We start from the raw sequence: 27,023 nt of genomic DNA, 5'->3' as shown, positions 1-27,023 counted from the left end.
GTAAAGAACGTAGAGAGGTTGATTTGGTTATTATTGATTTATTTCCTGGAAAACAATACATTTTTCAGTTTAATCACACTGAGTGTTATGTTGTTTTCTGCAACAAACTGAGAACAGAGAAGGAAAAAACATTGTGGCCCTCACAGGAGCATATTTGGGGACTCCTGGCTTAAACGCTTGTTATTCAGAAACTGGTATCAACACTTATTTTATTAGACAATTACATTTCAGTCCAATCCCAATTAAGCTTCCTTTCCTTTTAAACCTTTGACGCACAAACACATTTGAAGGTCTTAGACTTATTCATCCTTCTTGTTTTAAGATTTGTTCGTTCAAAAGGAAAAAAAAGAAATCTTGAGAATTCCTGCAGACGGTGAATACAAGCTTATTATTTGTCGTTAGGTTATGTTGGTCAGTTGGAAGTCTGAGCACAACCCTTTAAAAAAATTAATTAATATATGCCAGAATCCCGGGTTCAAAGCCCTAGTAGGTATTTTTTAAATTGTGTTTCTAGCTCCCTCTAGTGTCAGAGCAGTTTAACTGCAGTGTCAGAAATTCTGTATGTGTCATTTTACTGATCACAAAGTAAGAGAATGTGTCTTATTGTGTTCCTGGTAATTCAAAAAGTCTCTCAGTAGATAAATGAGACATCGCTGTTAAAAAAAATTAAACCATCATTACAGGAAATCTGGAAATGAATAATAACGTCACAATGTTACGCATTGTTGCTTTAAGATCCACCTCTTTACACAAAGTACATTCAAGGCTCCCAGAGAACTACGTTGACAAAGTAAACAAACTAAAGTGCCAAATAAGTTTTAAGTATCATTAAAATAAAGTAAAAATAATCTGTATTACCTTTTTGTAATGATTATTAGAATAGAATATATAGAAGACTAAACTCTAACTTAAATTCACTGGACCTAAAAGTTGGACAAAAGTCTTTAAATGCACCACAGTGAACTTCTCCCACATGATGTGTGGTGTTGAGTCTCAGCAGGTTTTTGGATTTTCCTTTTCCTCTCACACTCAGATTAAATGTTGTGTGGCAGCGAGAAACCCATGAAATAGGCTTCATAATCTCTGAGAAAGGACGAGTCTCCCCCCGCGCGAGGGAAGGAGCTGCTCTTCACACTTTCAAACGTCATCTTTCAAGACGCCAGTCTCACTCGATAAATGATTTTTGTTTTAATTTTGGCAACGTTTGTGGGTTGATAAATACCAGAGCGTTTCTATGACACGCTGAAGACATGACGCAAGTTCGAGCAACTTGAAAAATGCGGTTAGTTAAACAGCGCACTCTGGTGGTCACAGTGAGACTTGCACTCTAATGTTACTTTTTTTTAAATCCTTTAAATTCATGATAAATATTGAAACTATGATTCGACGAAGATTAAATGTCGAAATAAAAACGACTTTATGTCACTAAGAAACGTTTGAGTTTAAAAAAAAAAAAAATCGGGACTACAATAACAACAATACAATTAAAACATAACATTAGACACAAGGAAACAAAAACAGAATGCATAGATGACAGATTTAAAAGTGCCAAAACATTAAAATAAAAACCAAACTGTTTATCTTCAACAAACTAGCATGAAGCGTGTGTGTATGCATTAGCTGTTGATGCTAGCAATGTAGTCTAAAGTATGTAATAAAGAAAAATATTGAAGTATTCAACTTACCACCATCCACGTTTATCCAGAATAAGAGCTTTAAGTGGGAGTTGCTTTAATATAAAACAACTAAAAAAGCACATACAGTATTTATTTCGATGGTAGACAGTCTTTGTCCCCCATTCATGTCACAAAACAAGGTTGAATGTATTTTGTTACTTTTTTTAGTTCATAATGTATATTTCATAAAAAATATACATTAAATAAATCCACCAATTAAACTTTAATTCCAACATTTTAACTCATTAATTGTCACATTTATACCCATCTTTCCTCTACTGATGCATCCTCCTTTCCAGTGTCTCCTCAACCCCCTCCATCAGAATCATAACATTGAAGAAAAATAAAAAGGAACAGCTCATATTTTTAACTGGTTTATTGACATGTGTATAGCGATTGTCTGTGCACCGTAGGATTACAGAATATGGTAGAAAGAAATACAAAACAGCTGTACATGACATTTTTTTTAAAGTAATGCATTAGAATCGGTGAGGTCTGTGTGAAACATCTACTAACTCTCTTAGAAATGAGTGGAGACGAGTGTCTGGAGTGAGCGACGACTAGTACTCGAGTCGATGATGGCGGGGACTATACTAACCACAAGGGACTGAAAATAATAGTCGATCCAGGAGTTTATAAATGCTAAACATCTAAAAAAGAATACTGACAAAAATATACATACCTATATATGATGAAATAAAAATAAAAACAGAAATGGAAACTCTTGTAAAATGAACTACAAAAAGCTGAAAGGGTGCTGCAACTTGTCCTCCATCCACATGCCAATGGTGTTACAGTAGAAAAGGGGATTCGGGGTGTGAAGTGAAAGGGTTGAGGTGAGTCTCAGTCCCTTTCAAATCACGCCGTGTTGCGGAAAAACATCCATCAATCCTGATTCAGCAACATGATTTGCACTCATCAACTGAAAATCACACACTTTTCAAAACCTTCAGTGCTTGTAAGTTGAAGTTAAAAATAACATGTTGAACCTGCGAACACAGTCACGTCCAACATTGAACTCATCACCAACCACACTATTACACCGTAGTAGACTTCAGGCTTTTATAATACGTCTCATTAATAAAGTGAGTTTTCAAAACTCTTTTTTTGATTTAGAAAGATTAACTGAGATCACGTTTTAATCACACACGTTAAAACATCAACTTGTCAAATCACCAATTTTTACAATTTTCTTTTTTTTTTTTAGATACTAGGCTTAAGCGTTTATAACTTGAAAAACACTAGATGTTATCAGAGACATTAATACCATAGTAGTAAATACCTTTAGAATGAGCTGAGTCGTGAAGAGAAGAGTTGAAACTTCTGACGTTTAACTTTTTTCACTAAGCCTAGAAAGCTCTTCAGTTAATCGCCTAGTACAGTCTGCCATCTAGTGGTGAAAAGTGGCGTGTTTTTTTTCTTCTCATTTATTCTCAACATTTTGAATAGAAATCCCAGTTTGCAGTGAGCGTGTGGCAAACCTTAGCATAGTGGTAAAACTGGTGAAAACATCACACACCCATCAAGTATAAGGATTTGTGTTTTTTTTTAGGCTCAACTCCTCGTTCGTCCTTACACTTTCGCTCGGAAGAGAATATTGCTCATCACACACTCTTGCATGAACAACATATTGGCAATCCACCGTGCAAAGTAGGTGTTGTGAGTGTAGTGTACAGACTGTGTGTGTTTGTGTGTGTGTGTGTGTGGTTTCAGCACATGCAAGCCAGAGACACAATTTGGTGTGTTGGTTATCAATTCTTCCATACTTGAGGCTAGTATTGCGATCACAGACTTTTGAGAAAGAGAGAGAGAGAGAGAGAGAGAGAGAGAGAGCGGTCACCAAGCTACACTATTATACTCAGTTACAAAAATAGTATCACAATATAGACCATTCAATATTGAGCACCAGGGAAGGCTAACGATATAGCCTGGTTGGCTACATTCATTGTCCGGGCGACGCTTTCGTGGTAGCGGAGGGGTTGGTGTGGCGGACACAGTGTTGGCAACGTTTGCTTTTTTTCTCACGAGCTCCTCGACGTCTACCACGCGAGGGCGTCCAGAGTCTCACACTGGTTTACGACTCGACTGATAATTGTTAGAAAAATAGTTTTTGATTTTAACACTTGAAAGACCCACCCCCCTGCCTGAACCCTCCCCTGTACAAAATAGTTTCTTTAAGACGTAAGCGAGGTTATCTTTTGAGGTGAAGCAATCAAACCTTTAAAAACCCACACAGACCCTGTTTACTCAACAACCAGGAGTGTGTTCAAGTCACCAAATGCACGTCGACTACTTTTTTGGGGACTTGTTGTTTTTTTTTAAAGCGTATGCTTTGGTTAGACATTTAAAAAAAAAAAAAATCGCTTGCATTATTTGGGATCAAACGGGAGCCAGAGTCGAACACACTACTGTTTGAGACAGCTGCCCCCCCCGACCTAGACTTGGCAAATTAATGCACAATACACAGCTTATACACGAGAGTGATTATTGCTTATTGGAGTTATGAGGTGAGGTTTACCCGAGTTAATGCCAAGCCCCTATTTTTACTCCATTTGCGTTGTGATTAGGGTGAGGTCTGAGGCTCAAAATTAAGTAGAAAATATCATATGAGGTACTGAGAGACTTTTTGAATTAAAAAAAATAGCAGAAACTCACACAACAAGAGCCTTTGTCTTGTTTTGTAAACAAATGTGAAGTTCCACAAAATTGCAGTTGCACTGTTCCGACACTGGGCGGAGCTAGAAACAACATTTTTTCAATGTTACGTTTTGCTGCTTTGTCCATAATAAAATGCTTTATCAGTCCATTATAATGGAAATCAGGCACACCCAGAACCCGTCATGGTAAATGCTGGATGGATAAATGCTATCAGAACTTGCACTACACAGGAAATGGTTCAAGAAAAATCGGAAGTTTAAGGAAACGCATTTCTAAGGAGCCTTTGTTCAGAACCTCCACCAACCATCGAGAAGTAAAAATAAGGGCCAGGACTGCAGTGCCGTGAGCTGCACTCCGTGACGAACAACAAAATCAGTCAAAAAGTAAAAGTTGGACGCAACATAATCTGCCACGCGAGTGCAGCTCAGGCTTCTTTCTGAAAGTGTGAGAGTAGTTTTAGTGTAAAAACTAGTCGATGGGGCCCTGAAAGATGAGACGTGTCCAGCCGGGGGTGCTGAGCGCCGTGGAGCAGAAGGGGCACACCGGTCTGAAGGCGTGCGTCCCGTGAGGCAGCGGCGTCTCGGCCCAGTACCTGACTGTCTTCTCGGAGCAGACGTGGCCGCACGGCACGAAGGCGTGGGTGGGCGCGCCGGCGTCCACGTACACGGCCGGCTCGCAGCCCAGCCACAGAGGCACATACGGACCCACGCTCCTGCAGAGGGGACATTCCCGGCGAGCGGTGGAGGTCTCGCTGTCTCCGGGCTCCTCGACGCCGCCCTCGGAGCGCTGACCCCAGTCGTGGCGCCCGTGGACGTGGCCGCAGGTGAGGTAGACCCACGGCTGTCGCTCTTCCAGACTGGAATGATAGATCCACAGTTATTAGAAGAGTTACAAACATTTGTGTGATACTGAAGGCTCTTTACGTCTTTTTATTTTACTTCTTCTGACCTAAACTTTGTACCGCATCTCCTCCTACAAATTTTGCCGATTTTAACCATTCAAACTTCAATTCGGCTCGTTTCCCAAAATACTATGTTCTAGCTTTCTTTTATCTATTCAACTCTTTCTTCTATTTCTCTTTTTCTACCCTTTTTTCCCCCGCATTTGATCTTTGACTTTCCGGTAAATTAATCTACTTGCATCTATAAACTCACTTTAAAACCACTTTTGTCTACTTACTGCTACTTATACTACTACTTCCTCTACTTATACTACTACTTTTAATACTAATTCTACTTATACTTTTACTACCAATTCTACCACTGCTTTTACTACTTATACTACTAATTCTACTACTTCTTCTACTCCAACTACTACTACTTCTACTACTCCCACTGCTAATACTTCTACTACTCCCACTGCTAATACTTCTTCTACTCCCACTACTACTACTTCTTCTACTCCCACTACTACTACTTCTTCTACTCCCACTACTACTACTAATTCTACTCCCACTACTACTACTAATTCTACTCCCACTACTACTACTAATTCTACTCCCACTACTACTAATTATTCTACTACTAATTCTACTTCTAGTGCTAATTCCAATACTTCGTCTACCCCCATTAATACTCCTACTCCTTTTTTCTTCTCTTTTTTTCACCTCCTCTTTTGTATTATTCTTCCTTTTCTTCTTTTTGTTCTTTGCATTTTTCAGTATATTTCAACTTTTTCACATCAGTCTTTTTCCTTTATGCCATCATTTCAACGTTTTCCAACTGTTTTACTTTAAATACTGATTCAATACTTTCAAGCATTTCAGTTTAAAGATTCAGCATTCACACTGTATTTTCTTCTGGAAATGCAACTCTTCTAGTTACATTAATAAATCTTCATTTTCTGTATGAATGAATGAATGATTTATTTTTTTACACTAAGATTATGACATAAAACCGTTTCTTTGTTAAATTTTTAATCTGTTTAACAGCCATCAAAAACAGGATGGTATCATTTTTTTTAAATACATTTTTAAAAATATAAAAAAGACAAAATATTAAGATAATATATTCCTTAACTTGTCCCTCAATGAGGAAACCTTAAATAAATAAAAAAACAAGGAAAACCTAATGAATTTAAATAATAATGTCCTATTTTTTAAATAATTAAACAATTATTTAATTCCAATTATTATTTCCAGAATTAACCTTTAAAGGAAGAAAGATATGTGCCTTTAAATATAATTTTGAGACATGTTTCAGTAAAAAATCAAAATTTCAAAGAATCTTAAGAGAAGATTAAAATATATTACAAACTATATTAAAGTTGTCAAACACAACATCACATTATCTTTATATATTCATATACTCCAGCTGCTAACCTGTGGCTACGAGGCAGGCTTGGAAAGGCCAGTGTGCTGAGGCCGACCGGACACTGAGGGCGAGAAGCGTTGAGCTCCTGGCGAAGAGCCTCGAGGTGACGGATGGTGGGAGAACGCATGAGCCCTTCGCCGGTTCGCCAAAGCAAGGTGGCTCCGCACAGATCCACCAGCGAGCCGTCCTGCAGTGCACTGCTCTCTCCTTCAGCCTGTGACGGGAACACATGCTCAGTACAAACATTAACAATTCATTGGCTTCTTCACTCACCAGCTTCCCTCGGGTCGGACCGGAGCGAGTCTCCCGCAGGGCGTAGACGTCCCCGCACACCGAGATCTCCCTCCACAGACCCTGCCGGGGATTCTCAGGGAACCCTTCTGGGTGCATCACCAGAACCCCGTTAGTCGTCAGGCCGTCCATGTGGCCGTCTGGGTTTTTCCATTTGGTAGCTTTTTCCTGCAGAGACAGACTCGATCATCAGACCGCGACAGATACTGCAGCTTCACAGACGAGCGTCACAATTACTGACTAGATGTCTACAATAAGAGAGAGAAATGGGCGTCTTTAAGAAAGAAATTCAAAGAAGAAAGATGTTCTCTTCCCTACTAAGTTCAGAGTTGAAATCTATTAAAACTCAGAAGCGCCAAGTAGTTTTGATTCAAATAGATTTAAATATGAAACCAAAACTTATTATTTGCAAAATACAGCGAAAGTTGGTATTGTCTTCTACCTTAACATTATGAAAATATATATTTTGAAACATCTTTTAATTTCCACAAATAGTAAATCTACTATAGTTTATATATTTTATGTTAGTTATTGCAATCCAAATGTTATTTTTTGTTCGTCCAGATCCTATAACTTTTTTTTATTTTATTTGGCATTGTTTCATCACGTTCTGTGAATCTGAAACAATGTCAATCAATCACTTAGCATCACCAACACAGGCTAACGTTGGTTGCCTTAGTGTGCGACATATAGGAATAGCATAGCATAAAAAATTTAAACTCAAGACGCATGTATAACATCTGATCTGGTTAATTTTAGTGTTACAGTTAACAGACTTAATATCAATAGTGAGTGATTGAGTTTGTCACCCCTTGCCTATAGGACTAAAATTGTTCCTTAGCGACAGTTTATTTTCATGTCTTAACAAGAAGGATCTGTCTCGCCTGCAGTTGATTCAGAACTCTGCAGCAAGAATTCTGACCCGCTCTAGTAGAAGAACTCACATTTATCTGATCCTTAAAACTCTTCACTGGCTTCCAGTTTCTTTCAGGATCTACTTTAAAATTCTGGTTCTTACTTTCAGATCTATTCATGGTCAGACTCCTCCTTACATCACTGATCTGATCCAACCTTACACCCCAGCTCAGGCTCTGAGGTCTGTGGATCAGAATCTACTGATGGTTCCACGCACATGGTTCAGGACCAGAGGAGAGAAATCCTTCCAGACTGTTGCTCCTAAGCTTTGGAACAATCTTCTTCTCTCTTTGCGCTTGATGGAGTCTAAGTTTAAGAACTCCTTTAAGAAACATCTTAAGACGTTTTTATTTGTTCAGGCTTTACTTGATTTTCTGGAACTCCTGTTGTGTTATCAGTTTTATCTTGATCTTTAAACTATATACTTTATTGAATATTGTTTTGATTGTTTAAGCGCTTTGTGACCCTGGTCTGGAAAAGTGCTATACAAATAAAAATAATTTACTTACTTACTTATAGTCGTTTAAGGGATTAACTGGCTAAATGACAGAACAACACATAGAATAATTAAATTAAATAATAAGAATAAAATAGCCAGACTGACTCATACTTCTTCTATTAGGCATACAAATGATGTTGCAGCTTTTATATTCATGTACATATTGACCTAAAATCAGACTTAATAGAAACTTTCCAACTGTTATACAATTTAAATGAGAATAGTGAGAGACAAGTTGGAATCATTCAGTCATGCTGGAGAAGAGTGTATCCATCCCATGTGGATCAGAAATTGGATTGTGCATCGAGAGCTGGAGAGAGTCCAGTTTACCTCATGGGCAGAACCAAGGTGCCCTTGTTAACCAACATCACTCTGGGCTCTGATACGAGTATCTTTGTCATAAGTTTGTGTCGTACAGAAGGTAATGGGGGGGGGAATTTACATGCGTCTTTAATCCAGATCAACGATCAACAAGTTTCTCTTACTCACCCCGAGAAAGATATTTTTAGACGAGTCAAAGCCGGCAGCGTAGATGCGTGCAGTGTAAGGCGGGTGGCGCTCACACACTACTCTGCAGGCGAACCGGGAGATGGTGCTGGGAGCAATGGAGGGGTCCTCGCCCTCCTTGCCGCCCCCGGAGGTGTCTGTCACCACAAAGTCAATGGGACTCTCAGTGGAGCGGCCGATCTGAAGAGAAAAAAGGGGACAAAACATGGTCAAACTCTGCTAAAAAGTCTACTAAATATCTACAACCGACATAAAATAACATCTGCTGATAAAATAGCTGGCGTTACATAACCAGAGTATTTTGGGACACCGTCACCATGTTTGTTTCCTAAATTAGACCATTCATGTGAACTTCACGTTTCAAGGCTTTATCAATGGAAACCGAACGTCGGTCGACTGGTTACCTGGAACATATCGGTGTCGTTATCGTGGCAGTACTCCACCACCACCGTTTGGTTTCGGGACAGAGTGAAGGAGATGCTGTGCTGCCCCCTGCTGTGCACAGCCTGGAAAGGAAAATATGTGAATCTCTCGAGAAAACGATTGTATTTGTTTGCGTCCACGGGAAGGAAGTTAAAGCACATTAACAACGCACATACCTTGCTGTCCTGGGGCGTGTTGAGGATGTGCACAGCGCTGGGTTTGACGCCGTTGGCCTTCGCCCTTCTGTAGAGAGCGAAGCGGCTCTTCCTGCGGCCCCGGTCCCCACTGGGAAGAGAACCATTGTACCTAGAAACAAACAAATCACGAACTTAAGAGCTCAGATGACACTTTGACGAGAGAGAACAGCCTTGACGTCACAAAAGACAAGTCCGTTCAAGTGCACGTCAAATGTGTGCAAACACGCAGATGATGTTATCATCTGGAGGAACTGGAGGAAACAACATGACGGAAACTTTTTTCCAAGGAAATCAACTAAAACTGCCCCGGGACATTCTCAGACACACTTTAACATTGACAAAGTCAAAGGAATGGGTACATCCATGAGTAAATCAGACAAATGTATAAACTGCTTTAAGTTAAAAAAAAAACGAAGAATAAAGACAGATGTCTGGTCATCACCACCTAGTCTGCAAACTGCCATTTTTGGGGGGTGACACCCTGGACAGGTTATCTGTAGATTGCTTGACACATATCAGTTGATCTGCATTTGTTTTAGAACAGTGCGAGAATTCAATGCATGTCTAGAGAGTACACACAAATTCCAGCGAAAGACCAATATTGGTTTAGATGATCGAAAGTTTGATTGATGCAACTTCCTGGAACGCCAAAGCCATCTTGAGTTTAAAGCTGAGCCTTTCAGGTCAATGGTCTACAGCTCTTTAGTGTGTACTGACGTATAGCTCCATGATTTTGCTTACGTTGTATTGTTTTTGATGTCCTGTGTATTGCTGATTTGAATTGAATGGAATGATGATAGCGATCCTTGAATCCTTGCCAGAAGTCCCCAACCACATTGTCCCTGGATTGGTACTGGTATGTGAGGTATTTTATTTCAATACTATTTCTTTGATTCATGTTCTACCAATTATTAGAATCTAAAGGGTATTTTACTTTGAAAAGAAATTACCTTTTTTTTTTTTTTTTTTACACATAATTTTCGCTGGTCCCTATTAACACATGTAGATGCTCGTCACACAATAGTTTATGAGGCATTAGCAAACTGTCCAAAACAAACTCTAGCTAGGGACATTTTGTTGCAGAGAAACACATCCAGGTGTAGTTATATAGTTTTATCCTTTAATAAACATGCAACTCATCATCTTGGCGCGACAAGTCACTTCATGTGGGTCTGGAAGATGGTTGGCTTAAATCAAAGTAGATCATGGACCTATAAAAGATGCTACTCTCTGATATAAGTTAAGGAACATAGCTTGTCGATATACCCAAAATATACAAAAACTTCCAGTAACAGTTAATATGGTGTAGGCTGGTGGGAATTTGATGGAGGTGGAAAAACTCCAATATATAATTCAAATATATATCGGTTCTCCACGAATAAAAAGAAAATGCCAATCAGACTCTTACTTACTGTTAAGGACAGGTTGGCAAGATAGACTGCTATAGTATTTTGGCCCCTTGTGTGATTGAGTTTGATACCCTTCATTTAATGCATTTAACATTTGTATTATGTCTCCCCCCCTTTTTTTTTAAAATTCAAATTATACTCAGTTTGCCAAAAATTATGTGCATTATTTGGAATAGTTGGAAATGATTGTAATATTACTTTGTTTATGTTTTTTTTTACAGGTTAGAAAACAGCTTGTTGAAAGTACACATTTTCAAATTTCTCATTAAATGGATTGTGCACCCAAAATCTCTTCATTTTCTACTCACCCTCATGTCAACTAAGGGGGTGGGGGAGTTTTCAGAATAATCAGTTACAGGCAGAAATAAATGTCCATACATACAGTCTATATTATAAGCTTGTTTGAAGCAGAAGCTAAAAGCGAACATGCTAGACAAACAGGAAACACTACTGTGTAGACAGTGGACACTGGAGGCTGGGTAGTATATCTGTGAGTATATCTGGACTTAAAAAACAGTGAAATAGGGAAAGTTGCCAGTAAAGGAACGGAAAATGTGCCGACAGCGTCATCAAGAGTGAAGCCGGTCATAAATCTCATCACTACAACTGGCCAGATAAGGTCTTGCGTCATGCGTTCATCACAGAACAAAGCATAAAATATTCACTCGTCCTGCCCCCCCACACAAGGTTTATTTTTGTTGAGGTCAAGTCACCAAGGAGGCCTTCCTCTGCAAAAGACACGACTCAGCAAAAACACACGCACGCCCTCGTGAGCAACAGTGGAATGTGACCGAGACACTTCTTGTGAACGGCGAGATAAAACTGTGTGAAGAAGGTAAATAAAAAAAACGAACAACGAAGGGATTGTGTCGAAGGGTGTGGAGAGAATGTGTCCAGGGGTGAGAGGCTGCAATGATCACATGGCCTTGTACCACTCAAAGCATGTGATCGTGACAGTGGCCAGATGCAGAGGAATATTAATATCCAGAGAGAAACATCCCCTGAAAGTTACCAGAAGCGGGTCAGATTTGGGGAAATGATAGTTATTTTATGACCACCATAAAGCCAAAAACGCTATGTCACTTAGCGTCAACTGGGGTAAAAATGACATCCGTCACAGACCGAGACCAACATTTTTTTTTTTTATTCTGCTCGGATGATGTCAAGGGTCGCTCTGTTCAAAGGGCCAGATGAGGAGGAGGAACGACTCATCAGTATTCTGATGCAGGCGAACTCCAACCTCCATGTTCGGCCAGAAGGGGAAGAGATGGGCCATTAGGTCAGTTATCTTCGGCATACACAGGAAAGCCCTGCGAGGCAAAAAAAAGGGAGGCCTGTGTACGCCTGGATACGACATGTTGAGATACTTTCTGCACAGTGTGAAGCTGCAGTGGTGGAGGTTGGTGGCTGTCACCCACACATCCTGTCTTTCCGTGTCTCTCCTCCCTCTTTTTTTCCTGGCATTAGTGGTCGTTTTTTTGAAAAGAAAAAAAGCATGTTAAATCCCCCCCAAAAAAGATATGCATATGGAAACAAAGAGCGTGTGATTCATGAAACCTGAATCACATCAGCACCACCGCCAGAGCTACTTTTAGCTCTATCTGGTATATAGTATGACATCATTGGGATTTTCAGTCCCAGCCACAGCGCTTACTACCATTGAGGGAAAGTGTCTCAGCATCATAGTGGATTTTTTTTTAAAACATCCTTACGTTTTCAAGCATCCAGATCGATAACGTGGTTGTAAATATATGATGTTTTATCATAGGCTGAAGTAAGTCTATCAAAAAAATACTACGAGGCAAGTGGGAACGATGCCAGTGCACAACTGATGCGAAAAATATCAAATCAAAACCAACATCCAAGGATGAAATAAAACGACGAATGATGAGTATTTCCAACGCGTTTTCGCAGAACATTCATGACGTTTGCAGCTGGATCGGTTTCTCCATCATACACACACACACACACACACATATACACGGTTGTAGTGACGGTTCACAAATGTCACCTACGTACCCCAGAATGACCAGCTCGCCGTATTTTATCGAGTCTTTAACCGGCACATCATCGTCTCCGTCTCTTTTCGGCGAATTCATCAGACTGGACTGGACCAGGAGGAGAGAAACTGGACGCGACCGACGGCTGTAGTATAGAAGGTTCTTCTTCTTCTCAACAATGCTAAAGAAAACACTCGAAACTGTGAGGAACTTGTCGGGCTTTTTTCCCGTCTATTAAAGTTCGGCCGGTGCTCCACAAAGTTTATCTAGGTGTCTCGGTGCTTCTTTTGAGGTTTTAATCCCGAGAACAGGCATTTTTTCGCCAGGGTTTAACGACTATGTGGCTAGTTTGTATCGAGGGGTAAATCCGTCCAGTAGCATAGACTACAACAACGGCTAACGGAAGGGAGTGGGGCGCGCCATGTTTTAGTATAGGGGTCGACGGAAATATATTCCTCAAATATACAACGAAAGGAGTTTATAAGTAAACATTTTGTGATTAATAGAAAATAAAACATAGTTTAGTATTATCCTAAACGCTATAGAAGGATACACTATGAAATAATAATGCATCCCCTCAACATACTTAACCGTCCGCCCCCCTGTAGAGAAACGTACGTTGGTACAGGACCGATAAAACGCTGGCTCCCACTGATTGAATAAAATGAGGCGTTTGTGTTTCACATCGACACGCACGCGGAGGCGCAACACAATATTTCACCTCAAATCTTCCTATTTTTTATCAAATCTATGAAGAATATTTTTTGGTTGTAATCTGGTGATGCTGCGAAGCGGATGCGAGGAGTTGAGAATTAGTTGCGGGGGTGTGGGCTAATACTGGGATCTGGGTCACCATTGAGATCCAGACATGTTTTTGTTTTTTTTACACACAGTCTGCATGCAATCGTTGGAAATAAGAAGCAGGATTTTGTTATGTTAAAAAAAACCCACTATACGTACATCATCCTCTGCAACACATACAGTGCTCACTCATCATACTGTGACCACACGAGGGCAGTGCGTGTCAAATACTATGAATACAACTAAGAAAAATAAACAGAAATACTACATAAATAGAAAGTAAGTAACTGTCAACTTGCATGAGGACACTGTAACTCAAGTAAACAAACCAAGATGGGGAGAGAAAATGAATAAATTGAATTAAGACTCACTAATAACAGTAACAAATATTAGCACTTAATCTCAGTTCAGAAAAGAAAATTCTGGTATCAATGAACACATCAAGCAACACACATTACATATTAAACAATTCATTATTTATATTACATAAACAAATAAGATCCTATATTATATATAAGTAGTATGTTTGCATCTGGGAAATCTAGGAAAATGTTGTCGGAACATGATCTGGAGCTTGTAATCCATGCATTTGTGTCTTCTCGTCTGGACTATTGCAACAGTTTATTTTAATGTCTTAACAAGAAGGAGCTGTCTCGCCTGCAGCGAGAATTCTGACCCGCTCTAGTAGAAGAACTCACATTTCTTCTTAAATCTCTTCACTGGCTTCCAGTTTCTTTCAGGATCAATTTTAAAATTCTGGTTCTTACTCTCAGATCTATTCATGGTCAGACTCCTCCATCACTGATCTGATCCAGCCTTACACCCCAGCTCGGGCTCTGAGGTCTGTGGATCAGAATCTACTGATGGTTCCACGCACACGGTTCAGGACCAGAGGAGAGAAAACCTTCCAGGCTGTTGCTCCTAAGCTTTGGAACAATCTTCCCTGTCTCTTTGCGCTTGATTGAGTCTACTGACTCCTTTAAGAAACATCTTAAGATGTTTCTATTTGTTCAGGCTTTTCCTTGATTTTCTGGAACTCCTGTTGTGTTATCAGTTTTATCTTGACCTTTAAAGTATATACTTTATTGAATATTGTTTTAATTGTTTAAGCGCTTTGTGACCCTGGTCTGGAAAAATGCTATATAAACAAAAATTACTGACTTACCTACTTATTTACTACATAAACAAATAAGTACCTACATTATATATAAGTAGTATGTTTGCATCTGCATACGGCTAAATTGTTTGAAAATTGTGTAGCCTACTGACCTATTAGTGAATTTGTGTTTAGGGGTCGGCATTTGTTCGAGTCAAAGGAATGAAGACCCTCATGGAAATTTAAAATAAATACGTTGAATTCTGATAAAATTCAAACCTTGTGTTTAACATACTAAGTAAATACATAGATTGTTTTGTTAACTATGAAAAGACCCTAATAAAATGATAACACGTCCAATTTGAAAAAGTGTAAACAATTTGTATAAAATCCATTTATTCATTTTATTCATTCATTTCATTTTATCATCTCTCCTGCGCGTGTTTTTGTGGCTGTTTGATTAAAAAATATATATATATATTAGCAACGACATGTTTTAGCTAGTATGCTATTATTGATAAAAATACTATTCTTGTTTAATTGGTTCTTACATCAATAATTACTTTAATTGATTATATACCTAGTGACTCCTAAATACACTTATTAAAATCAGTATAGAACATTTATTGGTATAAAAAATATTGTTGACCAACCTAAACTTTGCCAACACTCTCCTAGCAAACACTTCAAGACTGAACTAGTCCTATTAGTTGTTAATGACTTTGTTTGGACTTGTTTTCCAGATAGTTAATCCGGTAAATATTCCACTAATACAAGCCTTTTTAATGCATGTCAAATACAAGTGTTGTCCCAGAGTTGAACAGGACATTCGGTACGAGCGACAGCCTGGTCCTATTTTCCGCAGCATGTCAGTCGCCCTTTGTTACTTGATGAAACAGAAAGCCCGGTCTATGCTACAGGCTTTTTTGGAACGAGCCCAGAGTGTCGTCCTCGGATCTAATCCCAACAATAGCTAAGATGTCTTCACCAATAAGCCCTTGTGCTCCTGCAGGGGGGCGATTAACATGTTGGGACCTGCTTTTAGGAAGTTCACAGGCGCCATGCAGCGTTCTCATTGTTGATTCATGTGCCATCAGACGCGTCATATAAACCTTTACATGAGTAAAATTACAACTCTTAAATGAAGCGACTTACAGGCTCTGTCGAGGCATTTCTAGTAGTAAAAAAAGGTGAAGTGCTGTAACTTCCCCTAGTGTTGTGACTCATAATGACTGATCTTGTGTTTAAACACAACTAAACAGCCACACCCGGCGCATATGAATGAAAGCCTACAGCACAGGAAGAAGGCGTTTGGACTGTTTGTGTGCTGAGTCACTATTGGTGTAACACATATAGAGGAAGTTTCTGCTTGTGTTACTGGAGCTCAACCATCGGCATACTTTGAGCATGAAATACGGAGCTGAAACTGGATGAACCAGATGTGTGTCTCGCTCTTTAGATTTTGTCATTCCCACAGTGGAACTGAGGTCACACCCTTCACATGCCTTTTCTGTTATCCCCCACAAACAGTTCCTTGTTGTTTTACTATTGCTGTCTCTCTACAGTTTTCACTTTAAATGGAAAAAGTATGTTTTTCCCTGAGCAAAGAGAGCAACTCCGCAGTTGGTAAACAACTTGTTTGTTCTGGAGCTGATGGTGTCCTTAAGTTAGACTTTTACGTTACTGTTAAACTCTACAAACAATGGTTTATAAATAAACTAAGTTTACCAAAAACTATAACTATTATGTAATTTAATTTGAAATAAATTAATCTTAAAAAATAACCTTCTTAATAACCCATAACATATATTGATAAACTTGAAATCTGAATGAAAATAAAAAATAAAAAAGTGATTTTTCTTTTTAAATAAATTAGGAATAAGTCGTTTTTTCTAAATTAATCTCCATTAACTTGTCAAATAAAACATCCCATTAACCAAAAGACGATTTTCTATACAGCCGGCAATAGCTTTCAATGAGCTGATTGAGGTTTCTGATACATTGTAACAATGTAGAACAAACCTGGCCAAATTGGTGTAGTGTTGTAATTTAATAATTAATAATATTAGCCTTATTAATACCACCTGTGAAAAGCATTTTTAAATTTCTTTTAACCATTATTGGAAGATTTAAATGACCTGTTTTTATTGTTAGATATGTATGTACCTTTTATTTAAATCATTGATTCTATCATACATTTATTAAATAGTGTTTACTCTGTTACAATCTGGATTATAATAACAAAAAATAATATTTAAAAAAAAATAGTGGAAACTAATGACCCCTCACAGCAGTGCCAGTATAAAACGTGGCTTAACTGTAAATTCATTAAAGTTATAACCACTGTAATAACTTGTTTGATTTCAATGGATTATTATCTGAGGCTTAGAGCAACTTCTAAAAAAAAACTTTCCAAAATGTTTCCTAGAGAACTTTCACTTGGGGAGTTACTGTGTCGCTACGTTCCATTGAATTCCTGTTTCCAAATCCATCCATCTGGTCGAAAACAGGTTGAACTTGTCAACGCTTTGACTCTAATTGGTCGTCACTCGTTCGGTTCTCTCTCGCACGCCCAGAAGAAGGAAAAAAAGACTGTTTGTACGAAGCGAGTCGGAGATTTGTACGAAACAAATTGAACAGATGTAACAAGCTGTCTGGTTAGCATCACATGCCAGACAAATTATCATGAGTTTAAGCAAGAGTGAGGTCTTTGTGGCACGAGGACTCCAGGCCAGGTCCAGTCCATCAAATACTTTTCATAAGGCAAAGTACCAGGTAACAGCTGAAACAAAAGTGTTGGGACAAATGAGTAACAGATTAAAATTAAAACACATTTAAGATGGATTACTCACCTTTACTCTCAGGCCTTAACTGGTCAAAACAAAGCTTAATCCGTTGAGGTGTGACAGGCCTTGACTCGGTGGATCATGGAACAGCATTTTCATATTAAACCGTATCTTTTCCTACAACAATCCCTTAAATCTAATACAAAATGTAAACGATATGCAGTTGAGTTCGTTTTCCTTGCCTTCATGTGTTGCTCAAAATATATTTTTCTATGATTATTTGCATCACCTGCTAGTCATTCCGTTGCAGTGCCCTTGTCTGTGTTGCCATAGAGACAAGAGAAAACAAAGGAATTAAATCGCTAATAAAAAATAGACCAACATGACTGAGATCATTCTTTCTTAACATAACACATGTAGATTTATATAAATTACAAAACAGTATCCTTGCAAACAGTTGTGATTAAAAACAATAGATTAAACTCGTTAGGTTTCAATTTAGTCAATTTATATAACGCTATAACATATTACGCTTAATAAATAAGACAATGCAAACAATACAATACTGAACTTTTCAAAACAGTCTTATAGCTCAAGACCAAATAAAACATATTGGCTAAATGTTAATAAATTACCTTTATTGGACTTTTTTGGAAGTGTCATCAACAAACTACTACACTGTGAAATCTTAAATAATAAAGACAGATTTCTGAGAAAAGCCTTTTCATTGTACAAAAGGAGTTTTATTCTACTGTATTTTTCAAAGATTCAAGGATCTTTAGTTTCAGAGGATGAGAGCAATGCATAAGTAAAGAAAAATTACAAAACAAGATCAAATTTATGGAGTTGGAAGGTTGTAGCCATGAAAGTAGGTGGAAAAGCTGTAGATCTTTGTTGTTGATGATGTTCAAGATTAAGGAAGTTCCCTAACTACAAACATGTTAAACAAGAAGGAATATTTGGTGTTTGTGTTGACGACCCATTAAGGAACATATCATTAACTGACCTGCTAATTAGTTACGCAGCATGTGAGCGTCATACGGTCCTCAGGCCTGGAATAAAAAAAAGCACCATGTGACATGTCACGTCCACGTCTTTTGTTTAGTCAAAATGGTATCAACTGACCAGAGGTGGACTCAAACTTACTTGCTTTACACGCCCTGAAACCCAATTCACTTTCTCCCTTTTTTCCAAGTCTTCAAAAAGGTCTTCTCGACATTGAAGAAATCTCACAAGAGTTACGAAATGTTATCAGAAAGAGGAGTGAGCTTGAATGAAACTTGAATGAATGAATCTAAATAAATATTGGTTGAGGTATAATATAATTGAGTTTCTTGATATTTAAAATGGGTATAATCTAACATCAAACCCTTCTCATTTTTTTCAGTTGATTCAGTTGTTATTCTACGTTAACGTTTCCTTTTTCTTTTGAATTTGCCAGATTATTATGACTCATATTTTTAAAGAAACTAACTAACTTTTTTACATGTCCTGAAAATAATATATTTTATTTTATTTTAAGAAGCCACTTCTAAGGCTATCAATGAGACTTTACAAATCCTAAAGGTAAGGTAAGGTAAAGTAAGGTAGAACTTTATTGAATTGTTTTTTTCCAATAGCCACAGCAAATACAGCAATTTTTCACAAAAAAAAACCCAAAATAAAATAAGAACAAGAACAAAGAGAAATAAAGAGAAAGAACAAGATGATACAATCTAAGTCTAAAGATAAAGATAAAGAACATCATCAAATGCATCAAAGGAAGATCATGAAATCACAACATACAATAAAATCACATATAAAAAAATTGTAGCATAAAATCATGACATAATAGAATAGAATAGAGGTTACTGTGGTGTGTACTAATAAATGTGTACCAAAATATATATATTTATATTTATAACAATTTAAAAGCTGGTTGCATCTCGTGAGAGAAGGCAGTTTGGGGTAAAACTCAAAATGATGGGAAACAGGAAGTACTGCACCAGCATGGTAACCGACACCACTCTTCACCTCAGTATAAACACACATTAGCGACCCGTGCATGATCCGTGGCACCTGCTGCTAACCCGATACACAACTCACGGCTGATAAAGTGTCGCATTAAAGCCGACACGTGCCGTTTAGTGAGCGCGGCGTGTGTTATTTCTGGCTTGAAACGTGTTATATTCGCGGATGAAAGTTGTTCTGACCGTCTGTGTTTGTGTGAGTGAAAGAGTGACATTTAACGTAATTGGCTCCCTGTTCGGTGCAAAGCAACACACCTATTAATAATTACACAACATGTGTGTGGCAGCCTTTGACCGCCTCGTAGAGCTTTTATTATCTCAGCTTCTAAAGAATGCGCGGAGACACACTGTGTTGCTTGTTTCATAACCGCCGGTGCGGAGATTTGACTGCAGACGTAAGTCAGCTTTAAGTAATTACAGTGCTTCTCTAGGAACCACAATAGCAACAGTTATATATATTATTCCCTTCTAGATGTGTGAGGTCGCAGTCGGTGCCACTTCCTGTTTCCCTTGCAAATGTATAACCTGTTTCTTGTTCATGGAGTTTTAAATTTTCGTAATTAGTTTCTCCTGTTTAACCTGCTTACGGTGCATTTGAATAAAATACTTAAAACAACCAAATTATCCACCTTTAACATGACTTTTCTAACGAATTACCAAACGCTGGTGTCAGCGACCTTTACTCCAGAAATAGCTAGTTTCAACCAGTTTTTCACCAACTGTATCTAATCTTTGTGGGCTGAACTAGTCAGTTATCATTTTTTACCATCACCGCTTTCAGTAGAAACCGACTTTTATTTTCACCCCGGGGTGCCCTCGAACTTGGTTGTGCCAGGCATCCAGTTTTCAACATGTTCAGTTTCTGTTCATTACTACTTCTGATTTCTTATGATTATTACCAGAAGTTTTTCATGGACTTTGATAATGGAACAACGAACACCATTTTCCAGTGTTACAGATTACTATCTGGATCTCGGAAACTTTTGAAGAATGTGTCACTCTGCGAAAAAGTTATGTGAAAGTAAATGCTGCCTACAATCAAATCCGTCAACCAGTTTCCATGTTGCTGTACCAAAATGTATTACTGTTGTCAATTTCACAGTTTTTATTTTGTTCATTCATTCATTTTCTGTGCCACTTGTTCCCTTATAGGAGTTGTGCAGCACAGTTACTATAGATCAGTCCATCAAGACTGAGTAATACATGTAGAATTATCACATTATTAGTGGAAACGAGCTGTTTATCTGATACTTTTAGACATGTTATTCTAGGGCTTGACATTTGAGGTCTATTGAGGATTCATTTTGAAATAGCAACAGTGTCTCTTGTGTTGTACATCTTTTTGACGACACAGACAGTGTGACATATTTACACATTTTCCTTTCGACTGCCAAGTGTTATCTGTCCTTGTCAACTTAACTCAAATGGCCATCTTGCATTATCTGAACGGATTACTGTAAAAAAAAAAGAAGCCTTTATTGTAAAACACAGAAGGTGTCAAAGGTCTTGAATCTTTTATAATAACACACTCATTATTTATGGTTAATGGGCTGCGGGCCAGATCTGGACCTCCAGTTGAATAGTGCTGATCTAAAGCAAAATGGAGTAAAATGGATCTCAATCTTCAGTGATGATATTAATAGCAGTTTTGAAACATACAAAGTACTGTATAGCCAAGAAAGTAGGGGACGTGACTCCACCAGAATCCTGAGAATAACCTTATTTAAACATGATTTCCCGAAGCCTTCCATCAAGTTGCATTAGATTTGTTGCCGTTCTCATCGTCTGACTTCTGACCTTTTAAGATGAGACAGAGGATGTGATTATGGCTTCAGACAGTCCATTAATTTCACTTGAGAGAGAATCACTGCTGCCTTTCGGGTCCGACACACAACCCTCCTACTATCTGCACACAAACAAAAGCTTCAGGCTCACTATAATTACTCACAGATTGTAAAGGAGCAGCAGTGTGCGACATCCTCGCCCCCCCGTACCCCCCTTATTTACGCCACACATGCTGGGTTTAGGGTACTGTTTGCACAAGACCCATGACAACCACGTCTTTCAGGTCCACCCATTACGCCCCCAAAAGGTCTCTCTGAGTGAGTCACCGGTGGGTGTTTTTGGACAGGAAATGTAATTTACCCAGACACTAGGAAATACAGAACAGATTTGACGGAGAACAGAGAGATGGTTCTCAAGAAAACAGGTCTTCATAGGTGTCAACAATATAAGTGACGTAGAATCTGTAAAAGGAAAATGTAACATGTTTAAAACGTATCCAGTCTTTTAAAGTATGTTTTGTCAAAAAAGCTACAAATATAAAAAAGGAATTTGTGTTCCAAAAATTACACTAGGGGTCCCAAAACTTTTTCCTATGAGGGCCACGTAACTTTTTCTCCTTCTCTGACAGGGGGCCGGGGTCAGTTTGAAACAGAATGCATTCAACCCAAATCTAAAAGTACTATGTTGCCTTTCGAACATTTTTCAGCGCACGAATGCTCCTCCCCAGATGCAACACTAATAGACTCAGGGACTCATTCATTCCTCGTGCTATTAGACTTTATAATTCTGAATTTTGGGGGCTGGAGCGGAGTGAAAGTATTATGTATTCTATTCTATGTTAATCATTGTAAAGTTTTCTTTGTGTTATTGCCTTTTGATCCATGTTCTTATTTTGATTTATGTTCTTTATACTTGCAATTTGTCATCCCTTGCTCATTGTTCTTTGTTTGTCTTGCTTTTATGATGCCTGCTGTGAACTGGAACTCAATTTCCCAAAGGAGATCTCCAGAGGGATTAATAAAGTGAATCAATCAATTTTTACTTTATTTGTTTAAAACGATCACACTTTTTTGCTTTCAATGTATAATAGTGTATAAAATGTTTGGTTTTTAATTGTTAAAAAAAAGGTATCTTTTGTTATACTAGTGAAAGATGTGGTTTGAATCTGCAATAACTTAAAAGGAATGCTTTTCTGTCATTTCTTTTTTACTTATAATTAATATAAATATTCTGTCCCTCAATAAAGGGTCTTAAGATTGATCCGACAATCGAACCGGAATTATAGTATAGTTGAAATTGTTATTTTTCTTAGTCTTTTATACCACACAAACCTCAAAATATCACATATTTGATCCAAAAAAACAACTATCACATTTAATATTGAGAGGAAAAAAAGGTGATCAAAATTGAAAGGAAAGCAAGTGTAAACAAACAACCGTCAAACTGAACACAGTGTAAAGGTTGTGTTTGAACCCACTCCTCTTCAAAGGCGTACAATAGTGCAGCTCACCCCCACCCAGCTACATACAATGGTCGTGTTTGGAACGTGAAAAGCAGCAACAGCAAAGCTTTCATTGCAAGTAAGAGAGAAGCCTTCTGTGTTCCATTAAAATATCCTAATGTTTTTAATGAATGTTATTTATAGATCAAATCAAAATTGTATCAATAAAAGTTTATTAAGTCAGCCAATTTGATTATTCACACTTCATGGTTGCATAAGGGTTCCGTGGATTCCACACAAAGGTTAGAGCTGAATTTTATTAGTAGTATTTAAAAATATACAGCAAGCTTCAGGAAACATCTTGAGCGCGTTTTTTTTCTTCCAGGACACTATTTTTATCATGAATAGCTTCATACTTGGAGTTTAAATGCCTACATAAATTGTCTTCCCTGAAAATAAATCCACTTTTTTTCCTTACAGTTCTAAAAATTGCTTTCTTTCACGTTCAAAATCCCTCTTATTATTCATAAGTAGATCGATGTTTTACTCTACTTAATAAAACTTTTTTTTTAAATGCTTAAATTAGGAAAAAAGGAAATAAACTAAACACAAAACATGGAATGCACGGAAATACAATGGATACATATCATTTATATTTCAGTTATTTCTGTATTTATTCATAGTTAAATTGCATTTATTTTGTCTATCCATCCTTTGAACTCCTAGTTGAATTGAGGGCGACAGGTGAACATGACATGTGATAGCAGCCCTTGTGGCCGGTGAATCCACAGCAGGGTTCAGTGACAGCTGGACAAAAAAAAGCTTCCACGTGCAACAGAATTCCCTGAATCAGCGCTGGTTCAACGCTGGGAGTAGCCTGCCCTGAACCTCTCATTTGGAGTTTCAACACCGATATGTTGAAATCCATAAACAAACTCATCAGCAGCTCCAGCCACAGCGTTTTGACTGAAATTGCCAGGAAATGTCAGCTCACTCAGTGAGGGGGAGATGCGGAGGAATGCCCAGTCGTTTCCCTGTGAAAGTGATTCCGCCATGTCTTTTGTGTGAGCTTCTTCTGTGAGCCCAGCAACAGGTCAAACTTCACGTCAGCAGCCAGAAAACAAACATCCCGAAAGCAAACACGAGCTTCTCTGAACGTGCAGTGGCAGAATTCCTACATCCATGCGACGCTTTTTTTTTTCCCTGTTGAACGATATAATGTTTCATTAACTTTCTCTTTTTATGACCCTGGATCTATTGCTTTTGTCTGTCCCTGGCATACTGAATGTCAAGTCCATGCGAGCAAATTGTCCAAAAACATCTTAGCGCATTGGAATGTTTCTGTGTAAACCAGATTATGTTGAAGTTCATCCAAATACCTGGTTTCATTGTCACGTTCATGTGCCGCTTGATACCTTTTATCATTAGATAATGGAGACGCAACTCATTGTGAAAGAAGGTTAAAGATAATGCGAGGTGCAACATTCATTTCATCACCTCATATTCTTGGCTTAATTCATTGCAATTTTTCCATTGAATTGTTTCTGTAACAGAAATTATTTTATTTTTTTGTTACAAAAAGCTGAATTTAGCCTAAATGGTCTTATTTTTTCATTTAATTCTTTCAATACAGAACACAGTACTCTGAAAAAAACCCAACATAAAGCAATATATAGCATGACCATGTAGTCAATCTGATATGTTTGAATCAAATTATGTCCACTTGTTGTTGTCTTCCAGTACTTAACACTATTATTTACCCATGTTAATTAAATAAAAGTTCCCGCTAACATTGTCCAATAAAAGGAAGACCTTTCATAAAAAAATTATCCATGGTTAATTTGCAAGAATGTATTAATAAATCTAACTTCTAACCGTTTTGTCGGCAACAACAAGCATTAATCCTCACCCAGTTACCTCCCGAAACCAGAGATGTCATGACTTATTCACAACTGTTGACTCACAACATGCAAAATAGCAAGAAAGGAAGCGTGATGTTCCATTCTGTCATCTTTGCTCAAACATGGGTGACTTTTCTCTCTTCTTCCTCTTTCGGTTCTGAGTGAAAAAGGCGTCACTTCCGCATTGACTGGATCATTTTCCTTTTTTTTATTTATTGAATCAGCATAGCAAAAAAGAATAAGAACAAAATTAAAAGTGTCTATAATGTTCCAGTAAATGAGCTTTTACAGTCGTTTTGAGCACACTTCGCTGGGGTTTAAGAGTCAGTCACAGAGAGCCCCACCCACCTCGGCTGATCACAAAATGAACACTCAGCGTTTTCAAAAGCACCTTCTTGAATTCAGGGCACCTGTACCCTGGGGGCCCCTCCTAAGGCAGCTGAGAACACAAATACTAAACCTAGAAAAGGAAGATGATGGGAGGCAATAATTAGACTTGTGGTAACAGAAATAGTCCCGGTAACGACTTCTAACAACATCACAGTGTGTGAAGATCCACATTCAAAAAAGCACGTCGTGGATTCAATCACTGCACAGTTATGACACTTTCAACCTGGTTACAGTGAAAAGTTGGTCATGGAAAACATGTTTTTTGTCGTTTGTGTCTGAGGTCCAGAAATACACATTCGTAGAGTAATAAAAAGGCAATGGTTTCTCGACTCCTCTGTCCTTTGGGTTTACAGCTGTGTCATGAAAACACTGAATGAAGCAAGAGTCAAACTCATGTGTGTCCCAAAGTCCCCTTGTGAAAACAAACAGAAAAAAGAAACGCAAATAGCAGTAAGCGCTGAAATAAAGTTTCTGACTTCAGAGACTGTGAGTGAATTACAGAAAGCCATGTTTTTTTTGTTTTTTTTAAAAGCCTGAAAATGAATCTAAATCTGTGGTTATAATAGTGAAGGTATCTCATTGAGAAAAACTGCTTCAGGTTGCATTTTTTTTCCCCCATTCTCAGCTACTTATATCCGGCCTTTCAAAAGTCCTGCTTGGTGATGAGATGAGCCATTAGGATTTGTAGTTTGAGGTAAGCCAAGTTAGCCCCTCGTAGAGTCCATCCCCTGAAGTGGCACACGAAGGCTGAACGTACCAATTTCTATCCCTGATCCGCGTCAGGCCCAACTTCTCCTGGATTTCGTGAGGCTTCATCGCATCCTGCAGGTCCTGTTTGTTGGCAAATATCAGGATGATGGCGTCTCTCATCTCCCTGTCGTTGATGATCCTGTGCAGCTCCTGCCGGGCCTCGTCGATCCTGTCCCGGTCGGCGCAGTCCACCACGAAGATCAGACCCTGGGTGCCCGTGTAGTAGTGTCTCCAGAGGGGTCTGATCTTGTCCTGCCCGCCGACGTCCCACACGTTGAATTTGACGTTCTTATAGGTGACCGTCTCCACGTTGAAGCCCACCGTGGGGATGGTGGTGACGGACTGTCCCAGCTTCAGCTTGTACAGGATGGTGGTCTTCCCGGCGGCGTCCAGTCCGAGCATCAGTATTCTCATCTCCTTGTTGCCAAAGATCTTTGACAGCATCTTCCCCATCGTGTTCACTTTGCATAAATACTTTCCGAGGAGAAGTTGCGGTTGACTTTCAGAGTAAAAAAAAAGAGGATTCAAATATGTTAGCAGGACCTGAGTTGTTGGAGGCACGACCGTGTGAGCAGCCCTGACAGAACTGGGAGGGGTGTTTTCATAAGCTCCCCGGCAATTACGTGAAAATTACTACATACATGGTGAAAAACTTCATTCACGAGCCCCTGTTTTTTTTTCCCTTTGAAAATCCAACACAAAAAAAAGGCACTTTACACAGATCAGGCCCAAGTCCTAGCCCGGGGGTTCCCACTTCCTCCTCGGATGACAGATGTCCACCCTGAGTCCTGAGAGGAGAAGGTTCCCAAAAAAAAAAAAAAACCCAAAGCGAATTTTTTAAAAATTCTTCAGGGGTGACAAGAGGCTCCAGAGAAATCGCTCCGAAAATGTCATTGATTCATCCGACTTTCTTCTTCTCTTCCCCCCTGTGACACAAGAGCAGGGAGGGGTGTTAGTACCGAGGACAACTTCTGGACGCGAATTACTTCCGCCGAATTTATCTCGAGACCACCATTTTAAATTAACATTTTTTATAGTTAAATACCTTCAGTGTGTGCGGCATCCGTATCGCAGTCCACCTGGTTGGTTTACTCCCCTCTCTGGCCGCCCTCCGTGTCTCTCTCTCACTCCTCGCCGCTCAGGCTCAGTGGTGGCGGTGCTGTTACCGGAAAAGGTG

The 27,023-nt window shown here is 38.7% G+C and overlaps 2 protein-coding genes across 2 annotated transcripts; both read right to left on the bottom strand.

Annotated features, from left to right (window-relative positions):
* Nucleotides 1–2,037: 2,037 nt before the first annotated feature.
* Nucleotides 2,038–13,263, bottom strand: LOC148062313 (E3 ubiquitin-protein ligase pellino homolog 2). The gene is made up of 7 exons (XM_087812447.1): nt 12,907–13,263; nt 9,458–9,587; nt 9,263–9,364; nt 8,841–9,038; nt 6,920–7,105; nt 6,655–6,860; nt 2,038–5,190 (listed from the first exon to the last, which is right to left on the bottom strand). The coding sequence occupies exons 1-7, from the start codon at nt 12,984–12,986 to the stop codon at nt 4,803–4,805; spliced, it is 1,290 nt and encodes a 429-aa protein (XP_087668573.1). The 5' UTR covers nt 12,987–13,263; the 3' UTR covers nt 2,038–4,802.
* Nucleotides 13,264–24,890: 11,627 nt separating this feature from the next.
* arf6a (ARF GTPase 6a) lies at nt 24,891–27,023 on the bottom strand. Its single transcript, XM_087778942.1, has 2 exons — nt 26,892–27,023; nt 24,891–26,772 (listed from the first exon to the last, which is right to left on the bottom strand). The coding sequence occupies exon 2, from the start codon at nt 26,297–26,299 to the stop codon at nt 25,772–25,774; it is 528 nt and encodes a 175-aa protein (XP_087635068.1). The 5' UTR covers nt 26,300–26,772; nt 26,892–27,023; the 3' UTR covers nt 24,891–25,771.

This window comes from Callionymus lyra, chromosome 17 (genome assembly GCF_982586985.1).
Source record: "Callionymus lyra chromosome 17, fCalLyr1.hap1.1, whole genome shotgun sequence".
NCBI lineage: Eukaryota > Metazoa > Chordata > Actinopteri > Syngnathiformes > Callionymidae > Callionymus > Callionymus lyra.
This window is presented reverse-complemented; position numbering and strand designations above follow the sequence as displayed.

Excerpts from the sequence above, each read along its gene's own strand:
- arf6a (XM_087778942.1), bottom strand. The coding sequence starts at position 26,299 with ATGGGGAAGATGCTGTCAAAGATCTTTGGCAACAAGGAGATGAGAATA.
- LOC148062313 (XM_087812447.1), bottom strand. The coding sequence starts at position 12,986 with ATGAATTCGCCGAAAAGAGACGGAGACGATGATGTGCCGGTTAAAGAC. Across the intron at positions 9,365-9,457 it reads ACACGCCCCAGGACAGCAAG|GCTGTGCACAGCAGGGGGCA; the intron begins GTATGTGCGTTG and ends TTTCCTTTCCAG. Across the intron at positions 9,039-9,262 it reads ACGACACCGATATGTTCCAG|ATCGGCCGCTCCACTGAGAG; the intron begins GTAACCAGTCGA and ends TTTTCTCTTCAG.